Raw genomic sequence first — 22,783 nt, 5'->3', positions numbered from 1 at the left:
CGCCCGTGCCGCCATTCACTGCCGGGCCGGGCCGGGGGCGGAGCGGGCGGCCGCCGCCATGTCCATCTTCACCCCCACCAACCAGATCCGCCTCACCAATGTGGCCGTGGTGCGGGCACGGCGCGCCGGGAAGCGGTTCGAGATCGCCTGTTACCGCAACAAGGTCATGGGCTGGCGCAGCGGAGCGTGAGTGCCCGGGGAGCCGGCGGGGAGGCGGCTCGGGCCCGGCGTGGGCCCCGGGGCAGGGCCCGTGCGTGTGGGGACCCGGGTGTGAGGGGATCGTACCGGGCGCCCGGTGTGGGGACTCGGTAGTGGCGCGGGAGGGGAGCTCGTGTGAGGACCGGGAAGGGCCCGGGGTGTGGGAGGAGGGTCGGCAGTGACCCGGGAGCCGGCACCCGGCTGCGGGGCCGGGGATCGTGCGCGGCCCCGGGCCCCGGTCTGGCCCCGGGAGGAGGCGCGGGGCCGGTAACGGGAGCGCCGTGCCCGTGCCTGGGCAGCGACAGCGCTGTGCTGGAAGGTTCCAGCTGTGCTGAGTCAGCATGGGACAGCAGGAGCTCGCTCTCTCCTCGCTGAACGCAGCTGGGCTCCTGGCATTGCTACTTTTCTGGAGAGTGCGCCGACCAGGGGCAGTGTTTCACTCTGACAGAGGGCAGGGATGGATAGATGGGATATTGGGAATGAGGAATTGTTCCCTGTGAGGGTGGGCAGGCCCTGGCACAGGATGCCCAGAGCAGCTGGGGCTGCCCCTGGATCCCTGGCACTGCCCAAGGCCAGGCTGGACAGGGCTGGGAGCAGCCTGGGACAGTGGGAGGTGTCCCTGCCATGGCACTGGCATCATTCTGGGATTATTCTGAGTTTTCTACGTTTGTCTTAATCTCTAGGGAGAAAGATCTCGACGAGGTCCTGCAGACACACACAGTGTTTGTCAATGTCTCCAAAGGCCAGGTGGCAAAGAAGGAAGATCTGGTTAAAGCATTTGGAACAGATGACCAGACAGAAATCTGTAAGATGGTAGGTTTCACACACTTTGCTTTGTAAAAGATGTGAAAAGATTTAGTCATGCAGTTAGGTTGGTTTGTACTGAAGGGTGTTTCTAGAATGCTGCCATAGGTGAAAGTGTTGCTTGTTAAGAAATGGATAAAAAGGAGCTGTAGCTCTGTTTTATAGTTTTAAATTTGGCATATATGTGTGGCTGGAAAGAATTCTGTGTAACACACAACTTGCATGCACAGTTGTGTCTGGACACAGCCAGCACTGAGGAGTTCCTCAAATAAGATAAGTTATTAAGAATGCAGAGAAAAGAAGGGGACAGTTGCTTACTTTGGAGAGCTCACTTAGGTGTAAGTAACAGATCTAATATCTTAGTCCTTTCTGGTGAGATATGAACTATGGACTTGCTGTGGTTGATAGGATTTCAGTAAATCTCTTGAGTCAGCATTGCCCTGGCAGCCAGGAGGGACATCTCTCTCCTGGGGTCACTAGGCCCAGTATCAACAGCTGGGCCAGGGAGAGGATTGTCCTACTCTGCTCTGGGGCAATTTTGGGTGCCACAATATAAGAGAGATCTGAAGCTGTCAGAGTCCAAAGAGAGCTACAAAGAAGCTGAAGGGCCTGGAGGGGCCACACAAGGAGCAGCTGAGGGCACTTGTTCTGTTCAGCCTGAGGAGACTGAGGTCAGACCTCATTGGGGTCTGCAGCTCCTCCCAAGGGACAGCTCCCATCTCTGCTCTGTGGGACAGGGACAGCACCCAGGGAAGGGCTGGAGCTGGGCCAAGGCAGGTTGGATTTTGGGAAAGGTTCTTCCCCCAGAGGGTGCTGGCACTGCCCAGGGTATGGGCACAGCCCCGAGGCTGCCAGAGCTGCCAGGGATGCCCAGGGTCGATTGTTGGGATGTTTATGCAGGGCCAGGGCTTGGCTGGGTGGTCCTTGAGGAGTCCTTCCAGCTTAAGATATTCTGTGTCTGTGAAATCTGTGCTTCTCTTGCTGCTGTTTGGTGTTTCTGGGATGAGTTTTTTTGTCTGAAGCCTTTCGAATGCCGTCTGTTGAAATGATTCACATTATTAATTTGGTTATTGCTTGCTGCACTTCAAATCTCACCCAACCTTTCCAGCAGCTGTCAAATTTAACAAAGTTACTCAAAGTTGTCAAATTTAACTTGTCACTCTTCAGATCCAGGACGTTCACTAACAGGTTTCTGTGGGTAAAACAGATTTTGTCCAAAGGGGAGCTGCAGGTGTCGGACAAGGAGCGGCACACGCAGCTGGAGCAGATGTTCCGCGACATCGCCACCATCGTGGCTGACAAGTGCGTGAACCCCGAGACCAAGCGGCCCTACACTGTGATCCTCATCGAGAGGGCCATGAAGGACATCCACTACTCTGTCAAACCCAACAAGAGCACAAAGCAGCAGGTGAGGCTCCTGCAGGAGCAGCTCCTGCTCCGAGGTGCTGCCATCCAGTGCAATTCCTCGGGTCCCATCACAGAGGGATCAGCAGAGTGCTGGGATCTGAGGCCTGCACAGGGATTACTCAGCCATCTGGCAGCTGAGTGCTGCCGAGAAGCAGCTCCTGAAACTCTGTCAATTTGTTTGCTAGGAATTCAGGGAGGGGAGAAAAAAAAGGAGAAAAACCAACAGTGATACACTTAGAGCAGAAATAAAAGGTTTATGATTTACGCTAATTGAGGAGGTATACCAGTTTTGCATCTGAGCCATGTGGGTTTGTGATGTGTTGCAGTCTAGCTATTTAATTTTATTTTAGACAGCTTTTAAGTGTTCAAAGTGATCACAAACAACAAGTCAGCCTTTTCTTGTTCATCTGTCAAAAGAGTCTGATAGCAGAGCAGCAGTGACCAGCACTGAGAGATTGCTCTGAAGCTGGTTTGAGATTTGGATCTTGGTGCTGGGTTTTAAGCAGGTGTGCAAGTGGTCTTTTTCTTGTCCAACAGGCCCTGGAAGTGATCAGGCAGCTGAAGGAGACCATGCAGATTGAACGTGCTCACATGAGGCTGAGGTTTATCCTGCCAGCAAAGGAGGGCAAGAAACTGAAAGAGAAGCTGAAGCCACTGATTAAAGTTACTGAGAGTGAAGACTTCCAGGAACAGCTGGAAATGGTAAGCAAAAAGCAGTCCCTGGGGTTCAAGTTTGATTTGAACTACACGTGTATTTTACTAGGAGATGAATTCATAAATGGAAGCTGTTTAGATAAACTGAAGGTTTACCCAAGATCCTGAATGAGAGCTGTGGTTGGGAATTTTTAATTTCACACAATCCTAGTGATGTGGGTATGGAAGCAGCCTTTGGCATCCAGAGGTTGCTGCTCCAAGCTGAGGAGTGCACAGTGCAATTCCCCTTAGCAGTGATGGTCCTGCAACACTGATAAGTCTCTCTCATATGTGAAATGTTATTGTTACTTATTTGGGTGGCTTCTGTCTAGATTTTAAGGGTGGCTAATTTCTTTTTTTTAAGTTGGTGGGTAGTAAAGCAAAATTTGGTTTTAAAATCTTCATACAAACAGATTAGAGTCCAGCAATCCAACTGGCAAAATCCATGTCCAGCATGGGGAGCTGGAACTGTAGAGCTCTGTGGAAGGTTTACTGCCAGACAGAGTTTGTCAACTCTTCAGAGTCCTCCTCAGTAACTAACTAGGATTGTTTTAATGAAAGTGAACGCTAGGCCTTGGGTAGGGCTGAGGAAATGCAAACATTCTTGGCTGACTGATGAAATGCGGAACATTGCAGGTGTGCCTTATTGACCCAGGCTGCTTCAGGGAGATCGATGAGCTGATCCGCAGTGAGACAAAAGGGAAAGGATCCCTGGAAGTGCTCAGCCTGAAGGATGTGGAGGAAGGAGATGAAAAGCTTGAATAACAAAATCTTCCTGCAGCAGATCTGCTTCAACACCCTCCCTGCAGTGACTGGTGTAGCCACTCTTCTGTTAGGCCTTCATGGTTTTTTCCAATCTCTTGCTGCCAAACATTTTCTGACACTAATCCTTTGGGATTTTTCCATGCAGTGTGGGTTGGGTTTTTTTTTATCATTTTACACTTGCTTGGTTTACAGATGTCTTTGCCTGTAAGAAGATTTTGTGTCAGAGTTGCACTAATAAGAACTGAGTTAGGGTGTGGTAGGAGGTTACTCTGGCTGTGCTTCAGTTTCAGCGTTGCTGTTGAAAAGTGTTTGAGTGATTTGGTGCCAATTGTTTGTACCCTCAGGTTGTCAGTGTTGAGTGGGAGATTGCACTGGTTGCTGAGGAGTGGCTTTGTATGTGAGGAGAGGGACCTTAAGAAAAGAAAGTTGCATTTTTCACTTCTAAACAGGTGCAGTGTGGATCATGTCTAAAATCAGTGTCTTGACAGTGTGAAAACTGACTTAGGCTTCCATAATTGGCTATTTGGTAATTAAAGTACTTCAAAGGACCATTCATAAAGAATTCCTTCACTGGCTGTAGCTGCACTTGCTGACATAGAGATGATGTTCTCCAAATAACTTATTTGTAGAATATATTTAGCTACATTAATAAAAACAGATTATCATCTATTTATATATTATAGATACAGAAAGAAAGAAGATACTTATTTTTGTTAATAGTAGAGGAGAGATCCCTGGCTGTGGCAATGCTTTTGCAGGCTGAGGGAGTAGCCTGTGCTTGGGGGCTGCTGCTTTCACATGATAAAATGAATCTCAGGCAGTGGTGGCCTCTGGCCATGGAGCCAGACAGGCTTTTGTTGGACAGTAATTCCCAGCAGGAATTGTTTGTGTGTGCCCCTTTGCTTTTTAGTGCAACAGAACAATTCTGGCAGCTGTCCTTTATCCTCTGTCTTTTTTTTTTTTTTGCTGCTCTCTAATCCATGCACAGAATTACCAGCCAGCTCCTGAGGCATGGGATATAGTTCTTGCTAATTCTGTTAAATCTTGCTGCAGCTGTGTTAAACAAATGATTTAAAGTTGAACTGGGGTATTGCAAAGAAAAGGGGAAGAGAGGACAACAATGGGGGAAGGAGATACTAAAAATACAAACCACCAGGCAAAGCAGATATGGTTCAGTGACTTAAAGCTAAATCAGCAGGAATTTGAGGAGCCTTTAATATGACATTCCTGTTTCATGCAGATAGCAGGCAGCAGGTGAGGAGCTGTGGGCCAGTCTGGGAGGTCTCTCCCAGCTGAGCCTGGTGCTCTTTGGTTGCTGTTGCCTTCCAGAGACTCCCCCCTTCTGTGACAGTCAAACAGAGCTGGGTTTGTGCTGCTGACCTTTCCTCTGCACCTTTAACTCATTGTGAATTTCATGGAATTTCATCAGGGAGAGTGGAAATCAGCTGGAGGAGGGGAGGTTTGGCATGTGAGGTGGCTGCAGGGCTGGAGCCTCAGTGCAAGGCTGCCCCTTGGGAGTGGATTTCTGCAGCAGCCAATTTGTGTGCACTCGTGCAAGGCTGGGATCAATTCCTTCAGCAGTATTTTGGGAGGATCTGCCTCTCTAGAGCCTGAGTTTTGCTGAGGGCAGGTGAAACAGAGATTCTTGAACCACTTTATCCATTTTAAAATGCTTTTGTTTGCTCCCAGAGGTTTAAATGCTGCCTAGGGAATGCAGGGGTGCAGTGACTGGATGTGCCCTGTGGACAGGGCTCGGTGTGGAGAGCTCTGTGTGCACAGGCAGCTCCCCTGGGCACCACCCTGGGCTGCTGCCTTCATGTGCCCCTCTCTCCAGACACACTTTGGGAAGCACTGAAGATGATCATGTTGATATTTAGCTTGTCACTGGAAATTAGCACTAACATGCAATTCATAAATATGCAAATAAGATGCTGAGCAAAAGCCTCAGAGGGTATTGTGTCAGTAATACCTGATTCACAATTCTTTAATTTCTTGGTTTGCTGTGTTTAACACCTTGAGCACAACAGGATGGCAGCAGGTTAAAGATCTGGAGTTCCAGAACTGAATCTAAGGTGATTCATGAGCTTGGTGCTTGGAAGGCAATTCCTTTATAAAGTCTTTTTCTGCAAATCCAGACATTAAGGATTTTCTCTGGTAGAGGGAGCTTGAGTTTATTTATGGACAAATAAAGATACATGCTGGCATTTCTTGTTATGTTTGTAGTTCAGCAAGAACATATGGTGAGCATCAGAATAAAGCTCAGGATTGGTAACTGGATGTCTTTGCCCATTCCAAGAAGACCATAACTCCCTGCACAACCGTTTCCTGGCTAATTAACTGGAATTTTCAGATAGGTGGGTATTTAAATAAGCTGGCAGCTTCCAGGAGAGCGCTGCTGGTGTGTTTGGGTACACAGGCACATATGTTTGCCCTGGCATTGCCCCATTCCGAGTGGGGCTCAGAATGATCCCTGACAGCTGCCACTGCCACGACAATGGGAGACAAAGCTGGAATGCTTCTCTGGCCCCTTCCAGGAGCTCATTAGTCAGTTGTTAATGAAGCTGTTCCCTGCAGCAGTGTTGGGGAGGGGGCTGGGCCATGCTGAGCAGGAGGTTTGTGGCCGGTGGCAGTTGCCAGTGACAAGGTGACAAGGTGACAGTTCCACGGTGGAACCGTGCGCTCACAACGCTGCGGGGGCAGCAGGGCCTCGGCAGCTGTGCCAGGGGATCTGGGAATGGGCCCAGGGATGGAGCTCCCCGGCAGCACGTGGGGCCCCAAGCCCGACCTGAACCAGCGCAACCAGGAGATGCATATCCTCGTGGGCCTGCAAGGTGCTGCCTCGGGCTGCTCGGGGACGGGGGTGGCACAGCCCCCTCGTCCCACGCGCTGCCATTGGCTGCCTGATGTCCCCCAGATCAAGGCAGGAGGATTTTCGCTCGGTCCTGCGAGGAGAAGCTCCGGCAGAACAGGGAGCTGATCCCCAGCCTGCAGAAGGCCTTGCAGGAGGACTCCACTTTCCTGAACTTTGTCCTGAAGGTACCAGGAGGTCCCTCCTGCTGCACCCCTGCCTGGTGCTGGCCCTGCACCCCCAGCTCCTCCAGGAGCTGGCAGCACAGGCCAGCAAAAGGTGTGTCATTCCCTGGCTGACCATCTTTGTCCCTCCCTGCCCACAGTACAACAAACTCCCCATTAAGGATGCCTTCGGAGAGCTCGTTTCAGGCACTGAGAGCCTAGAGGTAACAGCAGGGCTGGAAGCAGGGGCTGGGGCTCTGGGGACACTGAGAACAGTGCACGGCAGAGGGACATGCTGCCAGCACCAGGACAGCCCCACGGGGCTGCTGTGCAGACACGGGGTGTTCACATCTAGTCCCACGGGACACGCAGACCTCCCTGCTGTCCCACCCCCATGTCCCTGGCACTGCCCGTGTTCCTACAGAACAGAGATGCTGTCCCTGCCCTTCACTGCCTGTCCCAAGGTTGTGCCCTGGTTACAAACCCGTGGACATCGAGGCTGTGCCTACAGAGCTGCCTTTGCCCAGAGGCCTTGTGCAGCAACAGAGCGGTGCTGCTGCTCTCTGACAACATCCCCATCTGGGCCCTGATCGATTTTATTGATCCCCAGCCCTGCTCCATGTTGTGCAGAGTCCCTAAGCCCAGCCCTGCCACCAGCAGTTGCCCACCCAGCGAGCCCCCAGAGCAAAGCTCTCCCAGACCCCATCCTGTCAAACCAGTGACAACATCCTGGAGCAGCATCTCAGTGTCCCCAGCTCTGCCTTGGGGGGAGTTTTCTGGGCAGCATCCCCTTCTGCAGCATCCAGCCTGGAAAATGGTCTCATGCCCATCCAGGTGGCCGTAAAGAAGATGGAGGCCAAAATCCATGACCAGGTGAAGGCGTGTGACATGCTGCTGCACCAGCTGAAGCTGTGGAGCCAAGCCAGGGATGAGCGCCAGAGGCGCCTGCAGGATCTGCAGGATGCTGAGGCTGACCCTAAGTGGAAAGAGGTGGAGATGCAGGTACCTGGGAGCCCTTCCTGCTGTGGAGGGCAGGAACACCCATGGGGGCTTTAATCCAGCCCTGCACCCCCAGCTGGGCACTGGGCCTGGCACTGGGCTTGGCACACACAGTCACTCTGTGCCTTCCCCCGGTGTCTGCCCCAGACCATTCGCCAGCTGGGCAATGACATCGAGAAGATGCTCATGAAAATTCAAAGTGGAGAGATTGTCACCAACCTGTACCTGAGGCTGCAGGAGGTCCTGAGGAGGGTGAGCTCCTCCTCACTGAGCCAGTATTTCACCTGCTCTCCCTGCCAAGGCACAGGGTGCCCAAGGGGCTGTGTCCCCTCCGTGCCCTGTCACAGCATGGGGCACCCCGGTGGGTGACGTGCTGTGGCTCCCTGTGTGCCAGGAGCTGGTGTACCAGCCTCGATACCTGGACCTCCTGTCTGGGATGACTGTGATGTACCACGAGGAGCTCACAAGCAAGACTACCGTCCTACCCAACAGAGTCATCAAGGTGAGATAACTGGGGCCCTTTCCCGCCCTCCAGTGCCCACAGACAGCGCCACGTACCTGAGAGCCTTCCTTCAGCAAGGGGCAAAAGAGGCGCAGCTGAGGTTGCCCACAGCACCCAGAGGCCTCCATAGGTCCTGCCAGGTCTCCCTCTTGTCCCCTGGGGCTGGGGTCAGCCTGTCTGAAGCACCAGCCATGGCAAAGGCAGTGTGTCCCACACCCCAGCCTGCCTTGCCAAGCTTCCTTCACAGCCTGTTTGCATGGACTGGGGTCACTTTTGATACTGGGCATCTCAGGAGCTCATCCAGGAGCTCAAATCACAGATTCATGGAATGGTTTGGGTTAGCAGGGGCCTTAAAACTCATCTCATTCCAGCCCCCTGCCATGGCAGGGACACCTTCCGCTCTCCCAGGTTGCTCCAACCCTGTCCAATGTAACCCTGGCACTGCCAATGGCACTGCCAGGGATCCAGGGGCAGCCACTGCTGCTCTGGGCACCCTGTGCCAGGGTGTCACCACCCTCGCAGGGAACAATTCCTTCCCACATCTCGATCTAAACCAATACTTGAACCTAATAACCAATCTGCAGAAAGCTCCAACCATCTTTGGCAGCAACTCCTCCCTTCTCTGTTATGCTCCAGAAACTCATGGCTGAGGCAGGGCCCCGGGTCCGTGTGGAGAAGCAGCTCAGGGACCAGTCCCTGGCTGAGCAGAAGAAGCACCTCGAGAGCCTGCGGCGCCAGGAGGAGAGGGAGAGGCAGCAGAGGCAGGTGAGCTGGGGGTGGGGAGGTGAGCTGGGCTGTGGGGCAGGTGAGCTGGGGATGTGAGGCAGGTGAATTTGGTGTGGGGAGGTGAGCTGGGGGTGGGGAGGTGAGCTGGGCTGTGGGGCAGGTGAGCTGGGGATGTGAGGCAGGTGAATTTGGTGTGGGGAGGTGAGCTGGGGGTGGGGAGGTGAGCTGGGGGTGTGGGGCGGGTGAATTTGGTGTGGGGAGGTGAGCTGGGGGTGGGGCAGGTGAGCTGGGGGTGTGGGGCAGGTGAGCTGGGGGTGTGGGGCAGGTGAATTTGGTGTGGGGAGGTGAGCTGGGGGTGGGGAGGTGAGCTGGGGTGTGGGGCAGGTGAGCTGGGGGTGTGGGGCAGGTGAATTTGGTGTGGGGAGGTGAGCTGGGGGTGGGGAGGTGAGCTGGGGTGTGGGGCAGGTGAGCTGGGGTGTGGGGAGGTGAGCTGGGCTGTGGGGCAGGCAGGGCTGGGGGCAGCGGCAGCCTGCAGTGCTGAGCCCCCAGGGGTGACAGTGACTGTCCTTGCAGCAAGCTGTGTCCATGCTCTCTGCAGAGCAGGACCAGAGCTCCTCAGAAACGCTGATGGGTGAGTGCCTGGCAGGGGGCAGGGCGGGGGGATGTGGGCACAGCCACGGACACCCTGCCCTGCTCCATCCCTGGGCACCCTGCCCCTTCCCTGGACACCCTGCCCTGCTCCATCCCTGGACACCCTGTCCCTTCCCTGCCGCCCCAGGTGCTGACGTGGAGGCCGCCATGGCCAGGATGCAGCGCGAGGCCTTTGTGACCGACAAGATGGAGAAGGCAAAGACTGCCCTGCAGTGCTCCTGCCTCTGGGTAATGGAGAACCCATCCCTGCTAAAACCTGGGGCTGCTGGAGCTCTGGGGAGCTGCAGCCTCTCTGCTCCCCCCATTTCCCTGTGCAGTTATCTGCTCTTCTCTCCCTGGAGCCCCACAAAGCCCCAGTTTGCAGGCAGGCACTGTCCTTCCCCATGAGCAGGAACCACAGAGCTCCATAGTGCTGTAACCCCCCGAGGCCTCCAGCAGGAGCACCTTGGGCTGAGCCCTTGTGTCTCCCCTGGCCAGGACATCCCCAGCAGCATCGAGGCACAGAGGAAATCCCTGGAGAACCTGCAGCAGCACATTGATGAGTGCAACGAGAAGAAGAACATGCTGAAGAAGACCCTGCAGAACCTGGAGTCCAAGCAGGCCCAACTGAAGTTCAACCAACCTGTCAGCACCGCCAGGTGCTGCTGGCCTCACACACTAGTGCCAGCCAGGCCACCACCTTAGGGGGGGACATGTCCCAAGAGGCATCCTGACCTGCACCCCACTGCAGCCACGCACTCCTCCCGCACTGGGAAGGGTCTCTGAGCTCCCAGCTCTGCTGCTGGCAGGGCAGAGCACCCAAAGCTCCCACTGGGGTCCCCTAGCTCCCTTTCTCCTTGCTGGGCATGGGAAGTGCTGCCAGCAGCATGGAGCTGGCCTGCACTTGGGGTGGGGCAGCCCGAACAGCTTTTGGAGCAGGTTTGGGGTGTCCCTGCACCCCTGTGCAGCTGTGTGATGTGAGTGTGGCTGGCTCCAGCATGCAGGAGGAGGAGCTGAGGGAGAAGCTGAGGCAGGAGGAGGCCCGGCTGGAGCAGATGAGAGCCCACATGCTGAACAACCAGAAGCGCCTGATTGAGTTTGAGAACATCATTGACAACATGTTCCTCCGCCTGCAGGGCATCTCCATCCCTGGCAAGGTACCACGGGGCTCCAGGGGAGCAGGGCCATGCAGGCAGGACAGCACAGGGACGCCTGGCACAGCCACCGCTGCCACCAGAGCCTGGCTGTCCCCACCGAGGTGTCTGTGTCCCCCCAGGAGGACTCAGGTGAGGTGCAGGGGATGGAGCAGAAGCTGCAGCACTGTGAACAGAAGATGCGGTTCCTGAAGGAGCAGGCGGCAGCCCGGCCTGAGGACAGCCCTGATGAGCAGAGCGAGGTACGGGGGCTCGGTGGCCCTGGGGACACACTCAGGGCCCTCCCAGACCAAGGCCACCCAAGCCATCCTTCTCAGCAAGGCCACAGGGAAGGGCCATGGAGCAGCTCAGCCCTGATGGCACTGGGCACCCGTGGTGCTTGGGTTGTAGCACCCACCTGCCCCCCAGCACTCAACCCAGGCTGTCTTTCACAGACTTTTGCCAAGGTCAGGAACCTTCTGGAGGAAAGAACTGCAGGTGAAAAACAGAACCTGAGGATTACTTTTGAGGATGAGGGCGCTACGGAACCTGGTAGGAGAGCACAGTGGGGATGTGTCCTACAGTGACTGTTCCAGCCCTGCCCCCTGGGATGGGGGGAGTCCTTGTCTGTCTCCCAGCAGACACCAACCCACAAATTGCCTCCAGGTCTTGAGGCTGACCTTGGCTGTTTCCAAAACCTCAGATGTGGGTGGTGTTTTTAGGCAGGGGTGGAGAAGAATGAAGGCAGGTGGTGACATGATGACCACCAAGCTACTGCAGGAACAAGGAGAGACGTGGGGCAAGAGGGAACACCCTCATCTCCAAAATCACCTGGTTGTGAAGAATAATCAGTGCTTGGTTCTGCCTGTGGATGCTCCTGGAAGAGGCAAAGAGCTTTTAGCAGCTCACCACCTTTCTTTAGCAAAGCAGGAGCTGTGCCCACCACACTGCAGCTCCAGACCTTTATGGGAAGCCCCAGCAGTGTAATGGAGATGGGCCACAGTGGTGGCATCACAGGTCCCCCAGATCACCCTGGGATGCTGGGGTGGAAAGGTCCATGAGGACTCTCCTGGATCCCACGAGCCCAACAAAACGTGCCAGCTGTCCCAGGGACATGGCCACAGCAGAGGTGGCCTCCAGACCCTCCCCAGCCCCTCCTCTCCACTCTCCCCTGCAGACAGCTTGGATTTTGAGGAGGAGGAAGAGGACTACGTCCCCAGCAGGGAGGACATCAAGAAGCAGGGGCAGCAGCTGATCCGCATGAACACCCGGCGTCGCAAGAAGAAGTAGTGGTTTCTCTGTGTGAGCTCTGAAGGCCTCAGGCCACCCCTTTTACCCTTTTCCCAGCAGTAGCACCTTGAGCTGAGTTTTCTCAGTCTGCTTTTCCCAGCAGGTTTAATAAATCAGATATTCTTCATTCCTCCCAGTTCCATGGTAAGGCTGGAACAGGTCCTAGGTCACTTCTGTCACTCACAACGTGTTGGGGTCCATCCTGAGGGGTTCTGAGCTGGGTTTGGAGGTGGACATGGGCTGGCTTAGGGACAGATTCAGCCCCTGGAGCAAAGCTGGGGCTGGCCTGGCTTTCTCCCCCTTAGTGCTGTGGGGCCAACACCTTCCTGGGACCTCTGATGCCTCAGGGACTGGAGCTGTCTGAGCCAGTGATGGGGAAATGAGGGGAATGGCTGAGTCCTGTGGGGTCCCAGGATGAGGGTCCCCATGTCCGTGCATGGGAGTGGAAGGGCAGAGCCTCCCCAGGAAGGAGAGACCCAAAGCTGAGCTGAGCCCCCAGCCTGGAGCCTCTCCCCTCCCTGCTCCTGCACTCGTGTCCTGAACTCCTGCCCTGAGCCTGGAGCAAGCCCCAGGTGTCACCAGGGCTGCAGGAGGGTCTGGGGGTCAGGAAGGTCCCAGTGTGACCCAGGACAGCAGAGGCTGCTGCTCCAGAGTGGGATCCCCAGCCCTGCTGAGGGGCACCTGCCGTGCCCCCTCTGCTCTCATGCTGCAAATAGATGGTGCTGTTTGTCCAGGAACAGCCAGGACCGAGGGGCTCTGCCTGTGCTCCTGGACAGACAGCCGGGACAGGGGCACCTTGTCCCCTTCCACAGGGAATGTCAGCATCAGAGCAGCCTTTCCCTGCCTGTTCTGCTCTGTGCTTCCTGCTGGCATCATCAATGACATCCCCAGCGAGGGAGGAGCAGCTGCTGCTCCCCGGCCTCTCAGCACTGCTCCTGGTGGGTCTCGTGGAATGGGCATTATCTTCACAAAACACAGCACAACCTGGGGTTTTTCAGGGAAGCTCCAGAAATAACATCACGTGTCAGTAAAGGCATCTCATGGAGCTTCCCAGAATCCACAGCCACAGGTGGGCTCCTCTGCAAGTAAAGACCAGGCTGTGATTGCATATCCATCTGTTCTTGTCGTGTTCTTGTGTGCCCACCACAGCCTCACCACCCTAACAGGGAAGAGTTTCTTCCCAATATCCCATCCAGCCCTGCCCTCTGGCACTGGGAGCCATTCCCTGGGTCCTGTCCCTCCATCCCTTGTCCCCAGTCCTTCTCCAGCTCTCCTGGAGCCCCTTCAGGCCCTGCAAGGGGCTCTGAGCTCTCCCTGGAGCCTTCTCCTCTCCAGGTGAGCACCCACAGCTCTCCCAGCCTGAGAAATGTGCCAAGCTCTTGGTCTGGTCTTTCCACACCAGCTGTGGGGAACAGGGAAGTGGGAAAAGGTATGGAAGAGCTGGAGCTGGCTGGAGGCTCCAGCCTGTGTCCCATTCAGGGCTGGTTTAGCTGCCTTTACAGGAGGGACAGAGCACCAGCAAAGGGGGTTCACCTCTCTGAGCTGCTCCTGCCCTGAGCAGAGGATGCAAGGACTACCTACCTGCTCCATCAGGAGCATCCACTGGATGTGTTCAGACACCACATCCAAATCCCTCATCACGGCTGCCAGAGGAGGGAAGGGCTCTCACCCCCAGCCAGCAGCTCCTGGGCACACAGATGGAGCTGGGAGCAATTGGGGTGACTGCTCCTGGCTCCCCTGGATCTGGGAGAGATGGGAATGGGAACAATCGGGGTGACTGCTCCTGGCTGCCCTGGATCTGGGAGAGATGGGAATGGGAGCAACTGGGGTGACTGCTCCTGGCTGCCCTGGATTTGGGAGAGATGGGAATGGGAGCAACAGAATGACTGCTCCTGGCTCCCCTGGATTTGGGAGAGATGGGAATGGGAGCAACAGAATGACTGCTCCTGGCTCCTCTGGGAATGGGAGAGATGGGAATGGGAGCAATTGGGGTGACTGCTCCTGGCTCCCCTGGGAATGGGAGAGATGGGAATGGGAGCAATTGGGGTGACTGCTCCTGGCTCCCCTGGATTTGGGAGAGATGGGAATGAGAGCAACAGAATGACTGCTCCTGGCTCCTCTGGGAATGGGAGAGGTGGGAATGGGAGCAATCAGGGTGACTGCTCCTGGCTACCATGAATCTGGGAGAGACAGGAATGGAAGCAATTGGAATTGACTGCTCCTGGCTCCCCTGGATCTAGGAGAGATGGGAATGGGAGCAATTGGGGTGACTGCTCCTGGCTCTGCTCCTGGCTCCCCTGGATCCAGGAGAGACAGAGCCCAATGTAATCGGAGTGACTGCTCCTGACTCCCCTGGATCCAGGAGAGGTGGCACCAGGAATGGATGTGACAGGTGGAGAAGAGGTACTAGAGGGGGGGGAAAGAGCCAGAGGCAGTGCCTTGGTTTCTGGATTGGAAAATATGGGAAAAGGTGGAACTGCAGGGGCTCTCCCATGGGGGGAAAATATAATTAATTATGTAAGGAACAAATGAATAAGTAGGGAAGGGAGGGGGAAAAGGGAAATGGAAAGGAGGGGAAAGGGAAACAACAGGACTGATGTCACCTGAGGTCTCATTAGGTGTCAGGCATGGGTGGTACAGCCCAGGGAAGGAGATGGGAGATTTCCTTCTCTGCCCTAAGAAACCTTTATTCCCTTCCTCTGAGCTTGGCTGGAGCTCCAGCACGGATGCTGCAACCAGTGCCAGGACTGGTGAGAAACCAAAAATAGGACATTGGGGAATTGCATGGAAGCATTTGCCATGTGGAAATATCAATCTCTGCCTTGGGAAGGCTGGGTTTGAGTGGGTTTGGGGCTTTTTATTTTTAAAGGTGTGATGAAAATCACATGGAATGGAGTGCAGGGAAGGGTGGGCACAGCTGGGGATGTCACTGGAGCATCAGTGCTGGGTTTTATCCTCTGGGAAAACAGGAACCAGATAAATCAGCCAGTCTGGGACCAAAAGCAGAGGCTCTGTTGGCTGTTCTGGGGAGGAAAAGGCAGCCAGGGGATCCTTCCTGGAGCTGCAATGGTGGGATGTGGGAGGTTTGTGTATCCCAGCCTTTGGGGTAAGAGCTGCTTCCAGCCAAGGAAGCACAAACATTTTCCATTTCCATGTTGATAAGAGGGTTCATGGGGGGGAATGGGGGGGTTTGGCCTGGTGAAGAGCAGGAATTGGCATCACAGCTCAGCACCCTGGGCCAAGCAAGGTGGCTCTGAGGCAGTGCTGGTGAAGGAGGGAAGGACCCCAGGGAGGTGGGGTCCCTGCTCTGACCCTCAGCAAGGGGAGAAGTGGCTGGCAGCAGAGCAAGGACTGGGGCTGGCAGGTCCCATGAGGCAGCTTTCCTCCACAGCAAGGACCAGGGACCACCTCAGACCATTTTGGTGGCCTCCTCTGGGCCTGCTCTACCAGCTCCATGTCTGTGCTGGGATGAGCTGGAGGCAGCTCCAGAGGGGTCTCGGGAGAGCAGAGCAGAGGGAGAGCAACCCCTCCCTCCCCTGCTGCCCACCATGATGGGAGGAGCCCAGGACACACTTGGCTCCCTGGGCTGCCAGTGCCCATGGCCAGCTCATGTCCCGTTTGTCACCCACCAGAACCCTCAGTTCTCATCCATCCATCCATCCATTCACCCATCCATCCATCCATCCATCCATCCATCCATCCATCCATCCATCCATCATCCAGCCATCCATCCATCCATCATCCATCCATCCATCATCCATCCATCCATCCCTCCCTCCCTCCCTCCCTCCCTCCCCAGTCTGTGTGGCCCTGGGGCTGGCCCTGTCCCAGCTCCCTGACCCTGCACTCAGCTGGGCTGGATCAGCCCAAGGGCTCTGTGGGGAGGAGAGGGAGGGGATGCAGAGGCAGGGGTGGGATGTTGGGATATTGGGGTGCAGGGTGGGATAACGGGATGCAGGTGGATGATGCCCTCTGGCTGGCAGCTGGAGATGCAGCCCATCCATTCCTGTGTTGCTCTGCCCACTCCTCCTGCTCCTCCACCCCAGCAGGTCCTGGGGGACCCAAACTGGGGTGGCTGGGCGCAGGTACTGGTGGTATCTCCTGGCAGGGCTGCCCCACTGGTGGGGGGACACAAGGGGGCCCAGAGGCAGCACGTGGAGGGCAATTCCGTCCCTGCTCAGGCTCTGCCCTCCCCACTCCCATCCCAGCCCCACAGCAGCAGCACCCCAAGGCACACGAGAGGGGGAGACCCCTCCTTGTGCCCCCTCATCGCAGAGCTGGATCCCAAGGGGCTCTCCCACCACACCCCAAGCTGGGTGTCCCTGTGAGTGCAGCACAAACCCCCCCAGCACCCATTTTGAGCCTTTTGCAAGGGAACAGGAATTGGGAACAAGAGGCCACAGGGTGGGCCACCACCAGCCTCAGAACGTGGGATGGCCAGGACCAGGGGATGGCCAGGGATGGAGGATTCCCAGGGATGTGGGATGGCCAGGGCTGTGGTGTGCCCAGGGATGTGGGATGGCCAGGGCTGTGAGGTGCCCAGGGATGGGGGATGCCCAGGGCCACAGGGTGCCCCCATTTGGTGGAAGCCACAAGGGGTTGCAGACAAGCCAGGTCAGCCGTATTTATTGAGAACGGTTGTGGAGGGATAAAAATATTTCCACTACTCTATAAGAATTTATAAACCTATACTCTCTGATCCGTTAATAAACGCCTCTAGGACCGTCATGCCAGGGGAGGGGCTTCTGTAAGAAAATAGCGAGATTAAAAAAAGGAAAGCGCTAAATGTTCCCTGCAGGGCCCTGCCCGGGGGGCCCTGCCCATGGGGGCACGGCGGGCACAGGCCGGGTGCTGCCCTGGCACCCTGCAGCCCCAGCCCCGAGCCCCGGCCGGGCACGGCCCCGCCAGCCACGCCCCGCCCGGGGACCTGGCAAGGGGACCCTGATGGGGACAGGAGACATTACCAGGGCAGCGAGCTCTGCGGATCCCACTGATACTGCTGATCCCACTGCTGCCACTGATCCCAGTGCTGCCATTGCTGCCACTGATCCCACTGATCCCACTGCTGCCAATGGTCCCACTGATACTGCTGATCCCACTGATCCCACTGATACTGCTGATCGCTCTGCTTCCACTGCTGCCACTGATCCCACTGCTCCCACTGATCCCACTGATCCCACTGATCCCACTGCTCCCGCTCATCCCAGTGCTCCCACTGCTCCCACTGATCCCACTCCTCCCATTGCTCCCACTGCTCCCAGTGCTCCCAGTCCTGCTGCATCCTCCCCATCCCCTGCAGGCTCTCCCGGACCCGGAGGGGTTTGGATCCGTCTCCCTGGGGATCCTGGAGGGGTGGCCAGGGCTCACCCTGGGGACACACAGTGGGGCTTTGCAGGAAGCAACACAGCTGGGGACATCCTTGGGGACACAGGGACACTGCACAGAGCCCTGCAGGGTGGTGACATGGCTGGGGACATCCCGGGGGGACACAGAGATGCAACGTAGCTCTGTGGGAAAGAAACACAGATGGGGACAGTCCGGGGAGGGGGGAACAAGCTGCAGTGCTCTGTAGGGCAGCAACACCACCAGGACATGGTGGGGGACATCGGAACACCATGGGGGACATGGGGACACGCAGCAGCACTTTGCTGGGAAGTAGCACAGATGGGGATATCCTTGGAGAATACACAGGGCTGCTGTGCCAAGAAGCAGCAGGGACAGGGACATCCTGGGCACACAGGACACCACAGACAAGCAAGTGGCAGCAGGGGCTGAAATTCCAGCCAGGGCCGGTGCTGTTGCCATGGGGTGAGAGGTGCCAGGGGCACAGGACACTCATTATTGCTTTACAGGGCCAACATCACGGCGGGCTGGGGGTGCCCAGCCTCTGATTTGGGGTTCAAGGGATTTTCCCTGGGGACACCAATTCCCCAGTGCTCCTCGTGCCACAGCTCTGCTGTCACTCAGTGGGGACAGGGTGAGGACACAGAGCTGGACACAGTCCCCCTGCACTGGTGCTGGCAGGGAGCAGGAGGGTGGCTGTTCCTTGGCTGTCCCTCCACCCCCTCTGTCCCCTGTGGTCCCCAGGAGCTGCTGTCCCTCCACGCCAGCCAAGGCCAGGGGAACAGCCCTGTCCCCCTCAGCAGCTGGGGCATTGGGGGCCTGGCACCAGTGTCCCCCCTTTCCTCTTCCCTTAAGCCAGGGCCAAGCTGAGCATAAAGGCGGTAAGCAGGGAGCCCAGGGTGACACGGGGACAAGGGACAGGCTGTGGGGACCAGGCTGGCCAGGGCCCTCCCCAGAGCTGTGGAGAAACGGGAAACCAAAGCCTGGGGGACCGAGCTGTCCCCAGTGAGTGGGGGGAAGCGGGGCAGGGGACCCCGGGATGGCTGCCCTGTCCCTCGCTGTCCCCGGTGTCCCCTCGCTGTCCCCGGGTGTCCCCGCGGGCGCTGGGGGTTGGATAAGGCGATGCCGCAGCTTAAGGTGGTGGGTGGGTGCTGGTACCGAGTCTGGCAGCGGGGCCGGGCGGGAGGAGCGTGATGTAAACATTTCTGATGGGGCCAGGAGGAGGACGAGGAGGAGGAGGAGGAGGGACGGGCTAGTGTGAGTCCTTCATCTGCTTCTGGATCTTCTGGAGCATCTCCTGCATCCGCCGCAGCTGGAAAGGAGCAGAGCCGGGATCGTGGATGGTGCCGAGCCCCAGGCACGCTGCTCCCGAGCAAATGGGGTCGGGCTGAGCATCCCGGACAAACTGGGATGGCCCAGCTAGGGAGGGGTGGGGGGAACCCCTGGGTGCACCTGCAGACCCTGCTCGCTGGGGATGCTGCGGGAAGGGCGGCTCCTGACGGCTGTGCCATGGCCGGGCAGGGGGCAGTGGGGACGGGTTGTGGGGGCTCAGCCCCAGGCTCACCTCCTCGTCCTTCTCCCGGATGAGCTTCTCGGTCTCCACGTCCGGCACCGGGGGGATCACGGGGATGGGGAAGTCTGTCCCGCTCTCCCGGGTCAGCTTGCTGCGGGCAGAGAGAGAAGGTGGCGGTGCTGCCCCAGCTCCCCGGGGACAGTCCCCCCTCGATGCCCCAACCCCTGCAGGGCCCCAGCAGCCCCCGCACAGCCCCTGGGCCCCATGGCCACCCTCAGAGTGCTGGAGGAAGATGCGAGCGGCCCCAGGCAGCCCCCAAACCTCAGCACCCCCAACCTGCCATGCACCAACCAAGGGGGGACCCAGAGACTTCCTCCACACCCTCCCATTCTGGGGAGAATCCCACTGGGGTTAGGCTCTCCTGGGGCAGTATTTTCCCTGCTGCTTTAAAACATCAAAACCTCCTCATGTCCCCTCTGTCCCCCGGCCTCAGGATGGGCTCTCCAGTCACTCCACTGCCCTGCCAGCCCCAGGGATGCCCCACACCCTGCTCCCGAGCCTCTGCCCCCATTCAAGCCCATTCCTGCCGGAGAGAGCCGCGAGCATCCCCCTGAGGCCGCGCGGCAGCCGGGCCAGCCCAGCCCAGCCCAGCCTGGCTTCTCCCGTGGCACCGGGAGGGACCGGCCCTCAGCCCGTGCCTGGGGATGCCACGTGCCACCCCAGCGGGGACAACCGGGACACCGAGAGCGGCTGGCAGGGACACGCGTGCTGCCACGTGCCATTGCCACAGTCAGCGCGGGCCCTCGGGGCAAAGGGGAGATGGACACGGGTGGGACATGGCTGGGACACGGCTGGGACACGGCTGGGACACGGCTGGGACGGACCATCCCTGTCCCAGCAGGACAGGCCATCCCTGTATGAATCAGGACGGGCCATCCCTGACTGGATCAGGACGGGCCATCCCTGTCTGAGCAGGACGGGTCATCCCTGATCCACCAGGACGGGCTATCCCTGTCCCAGCAGGACGGGCCATCCCTGACTGGAGCCCGACGGGCCATCCCTGTCTGAGCAGGACAGGCCATCCCTGCCCCATCAGGACGGGCCATCTCTGCCCGCGGGGTCCCGCTGTGCCGGGGGCTGGGGCAGCGCCAGGGCCGGGCTTTGGCCGCCTCGGGAGCTGTTTTGGAAGGCGCTGCCGCTGTCTCGGCTTTGGCCCTGGGGACGTGGGGAGCACCTGGAGCTCCTGCCAGCCCTGGCAGCGACACGAAGCTGGAGCCGGGCCCGGCAATGGGGTGAGCAGCAAAGGCTCTCAACACCCCAAAATGGCGTCCCTGGGAGGGCAGCACGACGGGGGCACCCGTCCCTTGGGCAGCCTTGGGGACTCAGTGCCACCTAACAGTGACACATCCTCAAACCTGGGTGAGCCAGGGTGACACCACCAGCACACAGCATCCTTTGGCACCCCAGGGGCAGCTTGTGTGAGACACCAGCAGGTGGCCACAGGGCCATAGTGGGTGGCCACAGGGCCGGCTGGCCCCGAGGGCAGCTGCCTGGGCCTTGCTCAGGCACAGAAGGACCAAGACAGCGTTGGGTACCAACAAGCACTTTTATAGAGGGGCCAGGGGGTGGCAGGGCGAGCAGGGCCAGGCCCGGGGCGGCCCGGCCGGTCCCGGCTCAGTCGGCGGAGCAGTCCCCGCAGCACAGCCTCAGCACGGAGGGATGGCTCCTGCCCCGGGGCACACAGGGAGAGACACTTAGAGGTGCCAGAGAGGTGCCTACAGCCACTGCCAGCCCCCCACAGCACGGCTCGAGTCCCCCGGGACCCACAGAGCCTCCACTCGCTCCCACTCTGCTCTGACCCCCCGGCTGGAGGGTCCCACTGGGGACCTGCTGGTGGGGGCTCCCTCAGCACCTCGGGCTGGCTAAAGTGGATGTGGGTGCTGTGAATTCGGCTGATCGGCGAGCAGAACCCCAGCACCGGCTTTTGCTGGGCCCCTGCTCTGGAGCTGGAGCCTGCAAGGATGCAGGGGCCCCTCCCTGTTGAAGCCAGACATCCCCCCACAGCCAGCCCCCGGGGGATGCAGGATCCCTCTCGGTGCTGGACGGGCCATCCCTGCCCCAGCAGGACGGGGGAGACACACTCAGCCCAGAGGGGACACATGGTCCCCCTTGCTGCCAGAGCACAGCCCTGGCCCCAGCCCCAGCCCTGAGGGCACATGGGGTCCCCCTCACTGCTGGAACATGTCCCTGAAACCAGCCCCAGCTCTGGGGAGATGCAGGGTCCCCCTTGCTGCTGGAGCATTCCCACAGCCACTCCGGGGTCACAGGGTGCCCCTCACTGCTAGAATATGCCAGCTAAGACAGACCGAGCCTCAGGGTTTCCAGGGCCCCTCACTGCCAGAGCATCCCCAGGCACTCCCAGCCTAAGGGCAGAGGGGGGCCCTTCATCACACCAGGGCTGCCTGGCACAGCCCAGCCCAGCCCAGCCCAGCCCCAGCCCCAGCCCCAGTCCAGCTCCAGCCCCAGCCCAGCCCAGCCCCAGAGCCCATCCCGGCCCGTACTTGCGGTTGCGCTCCTTGACCACCATGCGGGTCATGCTCTGGATGCACTGTGTGCGGTAGTTCTCGTAGTGCGTCTCCCGTGTCACGTCCTTCAGGTCCTGCATGTGCGTCCTCACCAGCATCGTGCGCAGCTTCACGAAGTCGCAGTGGGACGGGTTCTCCACTGCGGGGGACGCGGGGTCAGGGCCCACAGCCTGTCCCAGCCGTGTCCCTGTCCCCACAGGGGCAGCCCCGCGTTACCTTCCACGATGCCCCAGGGATAGAGGCGCCCACGGACACGCCGGCCCTTGGCCTCCACCACCGTGTTGCTGCCGATGACGGCGAAGGGGATGCTCTCCTGCAAGGGTAGGGGGATCAGCAGGGCCCTGCCACAACCCCCACCTGTCAGGACCTGCATCCCTCCATGTGCCCTCCTCGGCTGTGTCCAGCACCCGTTTGCCAGGATATTCCAAAGGCCGGGCTGTGGAGAGCCCCAGTGGGACAGCAGAGGTTGTGGCATGAGTTTGCCCACCCAAGCCCCATCCCACCAAGCTGCAGGTGTCTCCCATGGGATCCTGGTGACATGTCTGGGTACTGAGACATGTGCCAGCCCCTCCATGCTGGGGAGCCTGCATGGCCCCAAAGAGTCCTGCAGGTACCCCAGGGTGACGTGTCCTCCTGGCCACAGGGCTCTGCCCCTCCAGTGATTGGAGCTGGAGGAGCCAGACCCACCTTCAGTGCCTGGTCCTGGAGCTTGAACTCCTCATCCTCGTCCGAGTCGCACTCAGGGAATTGGTAGATGCGGATGCCGTAGTGGTCGATCTCCTCCCGGATCTGGAGGCAAACAGCTCCCTCAGGGCAGGGCTCTGGCCTCGGGAAGGGCATGGGAGGCACCACACAGGGCCGATGGCCCCCAAAGCCTGGTCCCACCAGACCAGATGTCATGGACACCCCCAGTTCTTCCAACCCCCAGCTGAGCCCTGGGCAGATGTGTCCTTGGTGGCCATGGGGACAACATGGTCCTCTACAGTGCTTGGAGCCTGGAAAATGCTCCAGGGCAAATTCCAGGCAGGAGATGGGACAGCTTCCCTCACCTTGTTCTTCATGCGCTCCACCTCAGCGGGGGTCAGGGTGTCAGCCTTGGCCAGCACGGGCACGATGTTCACGCGCTGGTGCAGAGCTCTCATGAACTCCACGTCCAGGGGCCGGAGCCTGCGGGGGGAGCCCG

At 58.4% G+C, this 22,783-nt stretch overlaps 3 protein-coding genes across 5 annotated transcripts in view; 2 read left to right on the top strand and 1 right to left on the bottom strand.

Moving 5' to 3' along the window:
• The window catches only part of LOC128943996 (septin-4-like), a 208,906-nt gene that overhangs the window by 179,130 nt on the left and 6,993 nt on the right, over positions 1–22,783 (bottom strand). For all 3 annotated transcript variants that reach the window (XM_054287054.1, XM_054287052.1, XM_054287053.1), the window contains exons 7-12: positions 22,650–22,767; positions 22,288–22,389; positions 21,817–21,913; positions 21,577–21,739; positions 19,067–19,166; positions 18,145–18,814 (exon numbers count right to left, since the gene is read on the bottom strand). In XM_054287054.1, coding sequence (XP_054143029.1) covers positions 18,755–18,814; positions 19,067–19,166; positions 21,577–21,739; positions 21,817–21,913; positions 22,288–22,389; positions 22,650–22,767 — 640 coding nt within the window. In that variant the 3' untranslated portion in view covers positions 18,145–18,754. The remainder of the gene's footprint in view (positions 1–18,144; positions 18,815–19,066; positions 19,167–21,576; positions 21,740–21,816; positions 21,914–22,287; positions 22,390–22,649; positions 22,768–22,783) is intronic.
• SBDS (SBDS ribosome maturation factor) lies at positions 34–6,139 on the top strand. Its single transcript, XM_054287059.1, has 5 exons — positions 34–186; positions 882–1,011; positions 2,210–2,410; positions 2,947–3,111; positions 3,739–6,139. Exons 1-5 carry the CDS (start codon positions 59–61, stop codon positions 3,865–3,867), a joined length of 753 nt encoding a protein of 250 aa, XP_054143034.1. The 5' UTR covers positions 34–58; the 3' UTR covers positions 3,868–6,139.
• CCDC183 (coiled-coil domain containing 183) lies at positions 6,614–12,159 on the top strand. The gene is made up of 13 exons (XM_054287491.1): positions 6,614–6,698; positions 6,782–6,903; positions 7,041–7,103; positions 7,714–7,881; positions 8,026–8,130; positions 8,273–8,380; positions 9,680–9,737; positions 9,885–9,985; positions 10,235–10,395; positions 10,734–10,893; positions 11,013–11,132; positions 11,325–11,421; positions 12,047–12,159. The coding sequence occupies exons 1-13, from the start codon at positions 6,614–6,616 to the stop codon at positions 12,157–12,159; spliced, it is 1,461 nt and encodes a 486-aa protein (XP_054143466.1).

This window comes from Melozone crissalis, unplaced genomic scaffold (genome assembly GCF_028551555.1).
Source record: "Melozone crissalis strain CALT ecotype California unplaced genomic scaffold, PUWL_Pcris_2 ptg000057l_1, whole genome shotgun sequence".
In the NCBI taxonomy this organism is placed as follows: Eukaryota; Metazoa; Chordata; class Aves; order Passeriformes; family Passerellidae; genus Melozone; species Melozone crissalis.
This window is presented reverse-complemented; position numbering and strand designations above follow the sequence as displayed.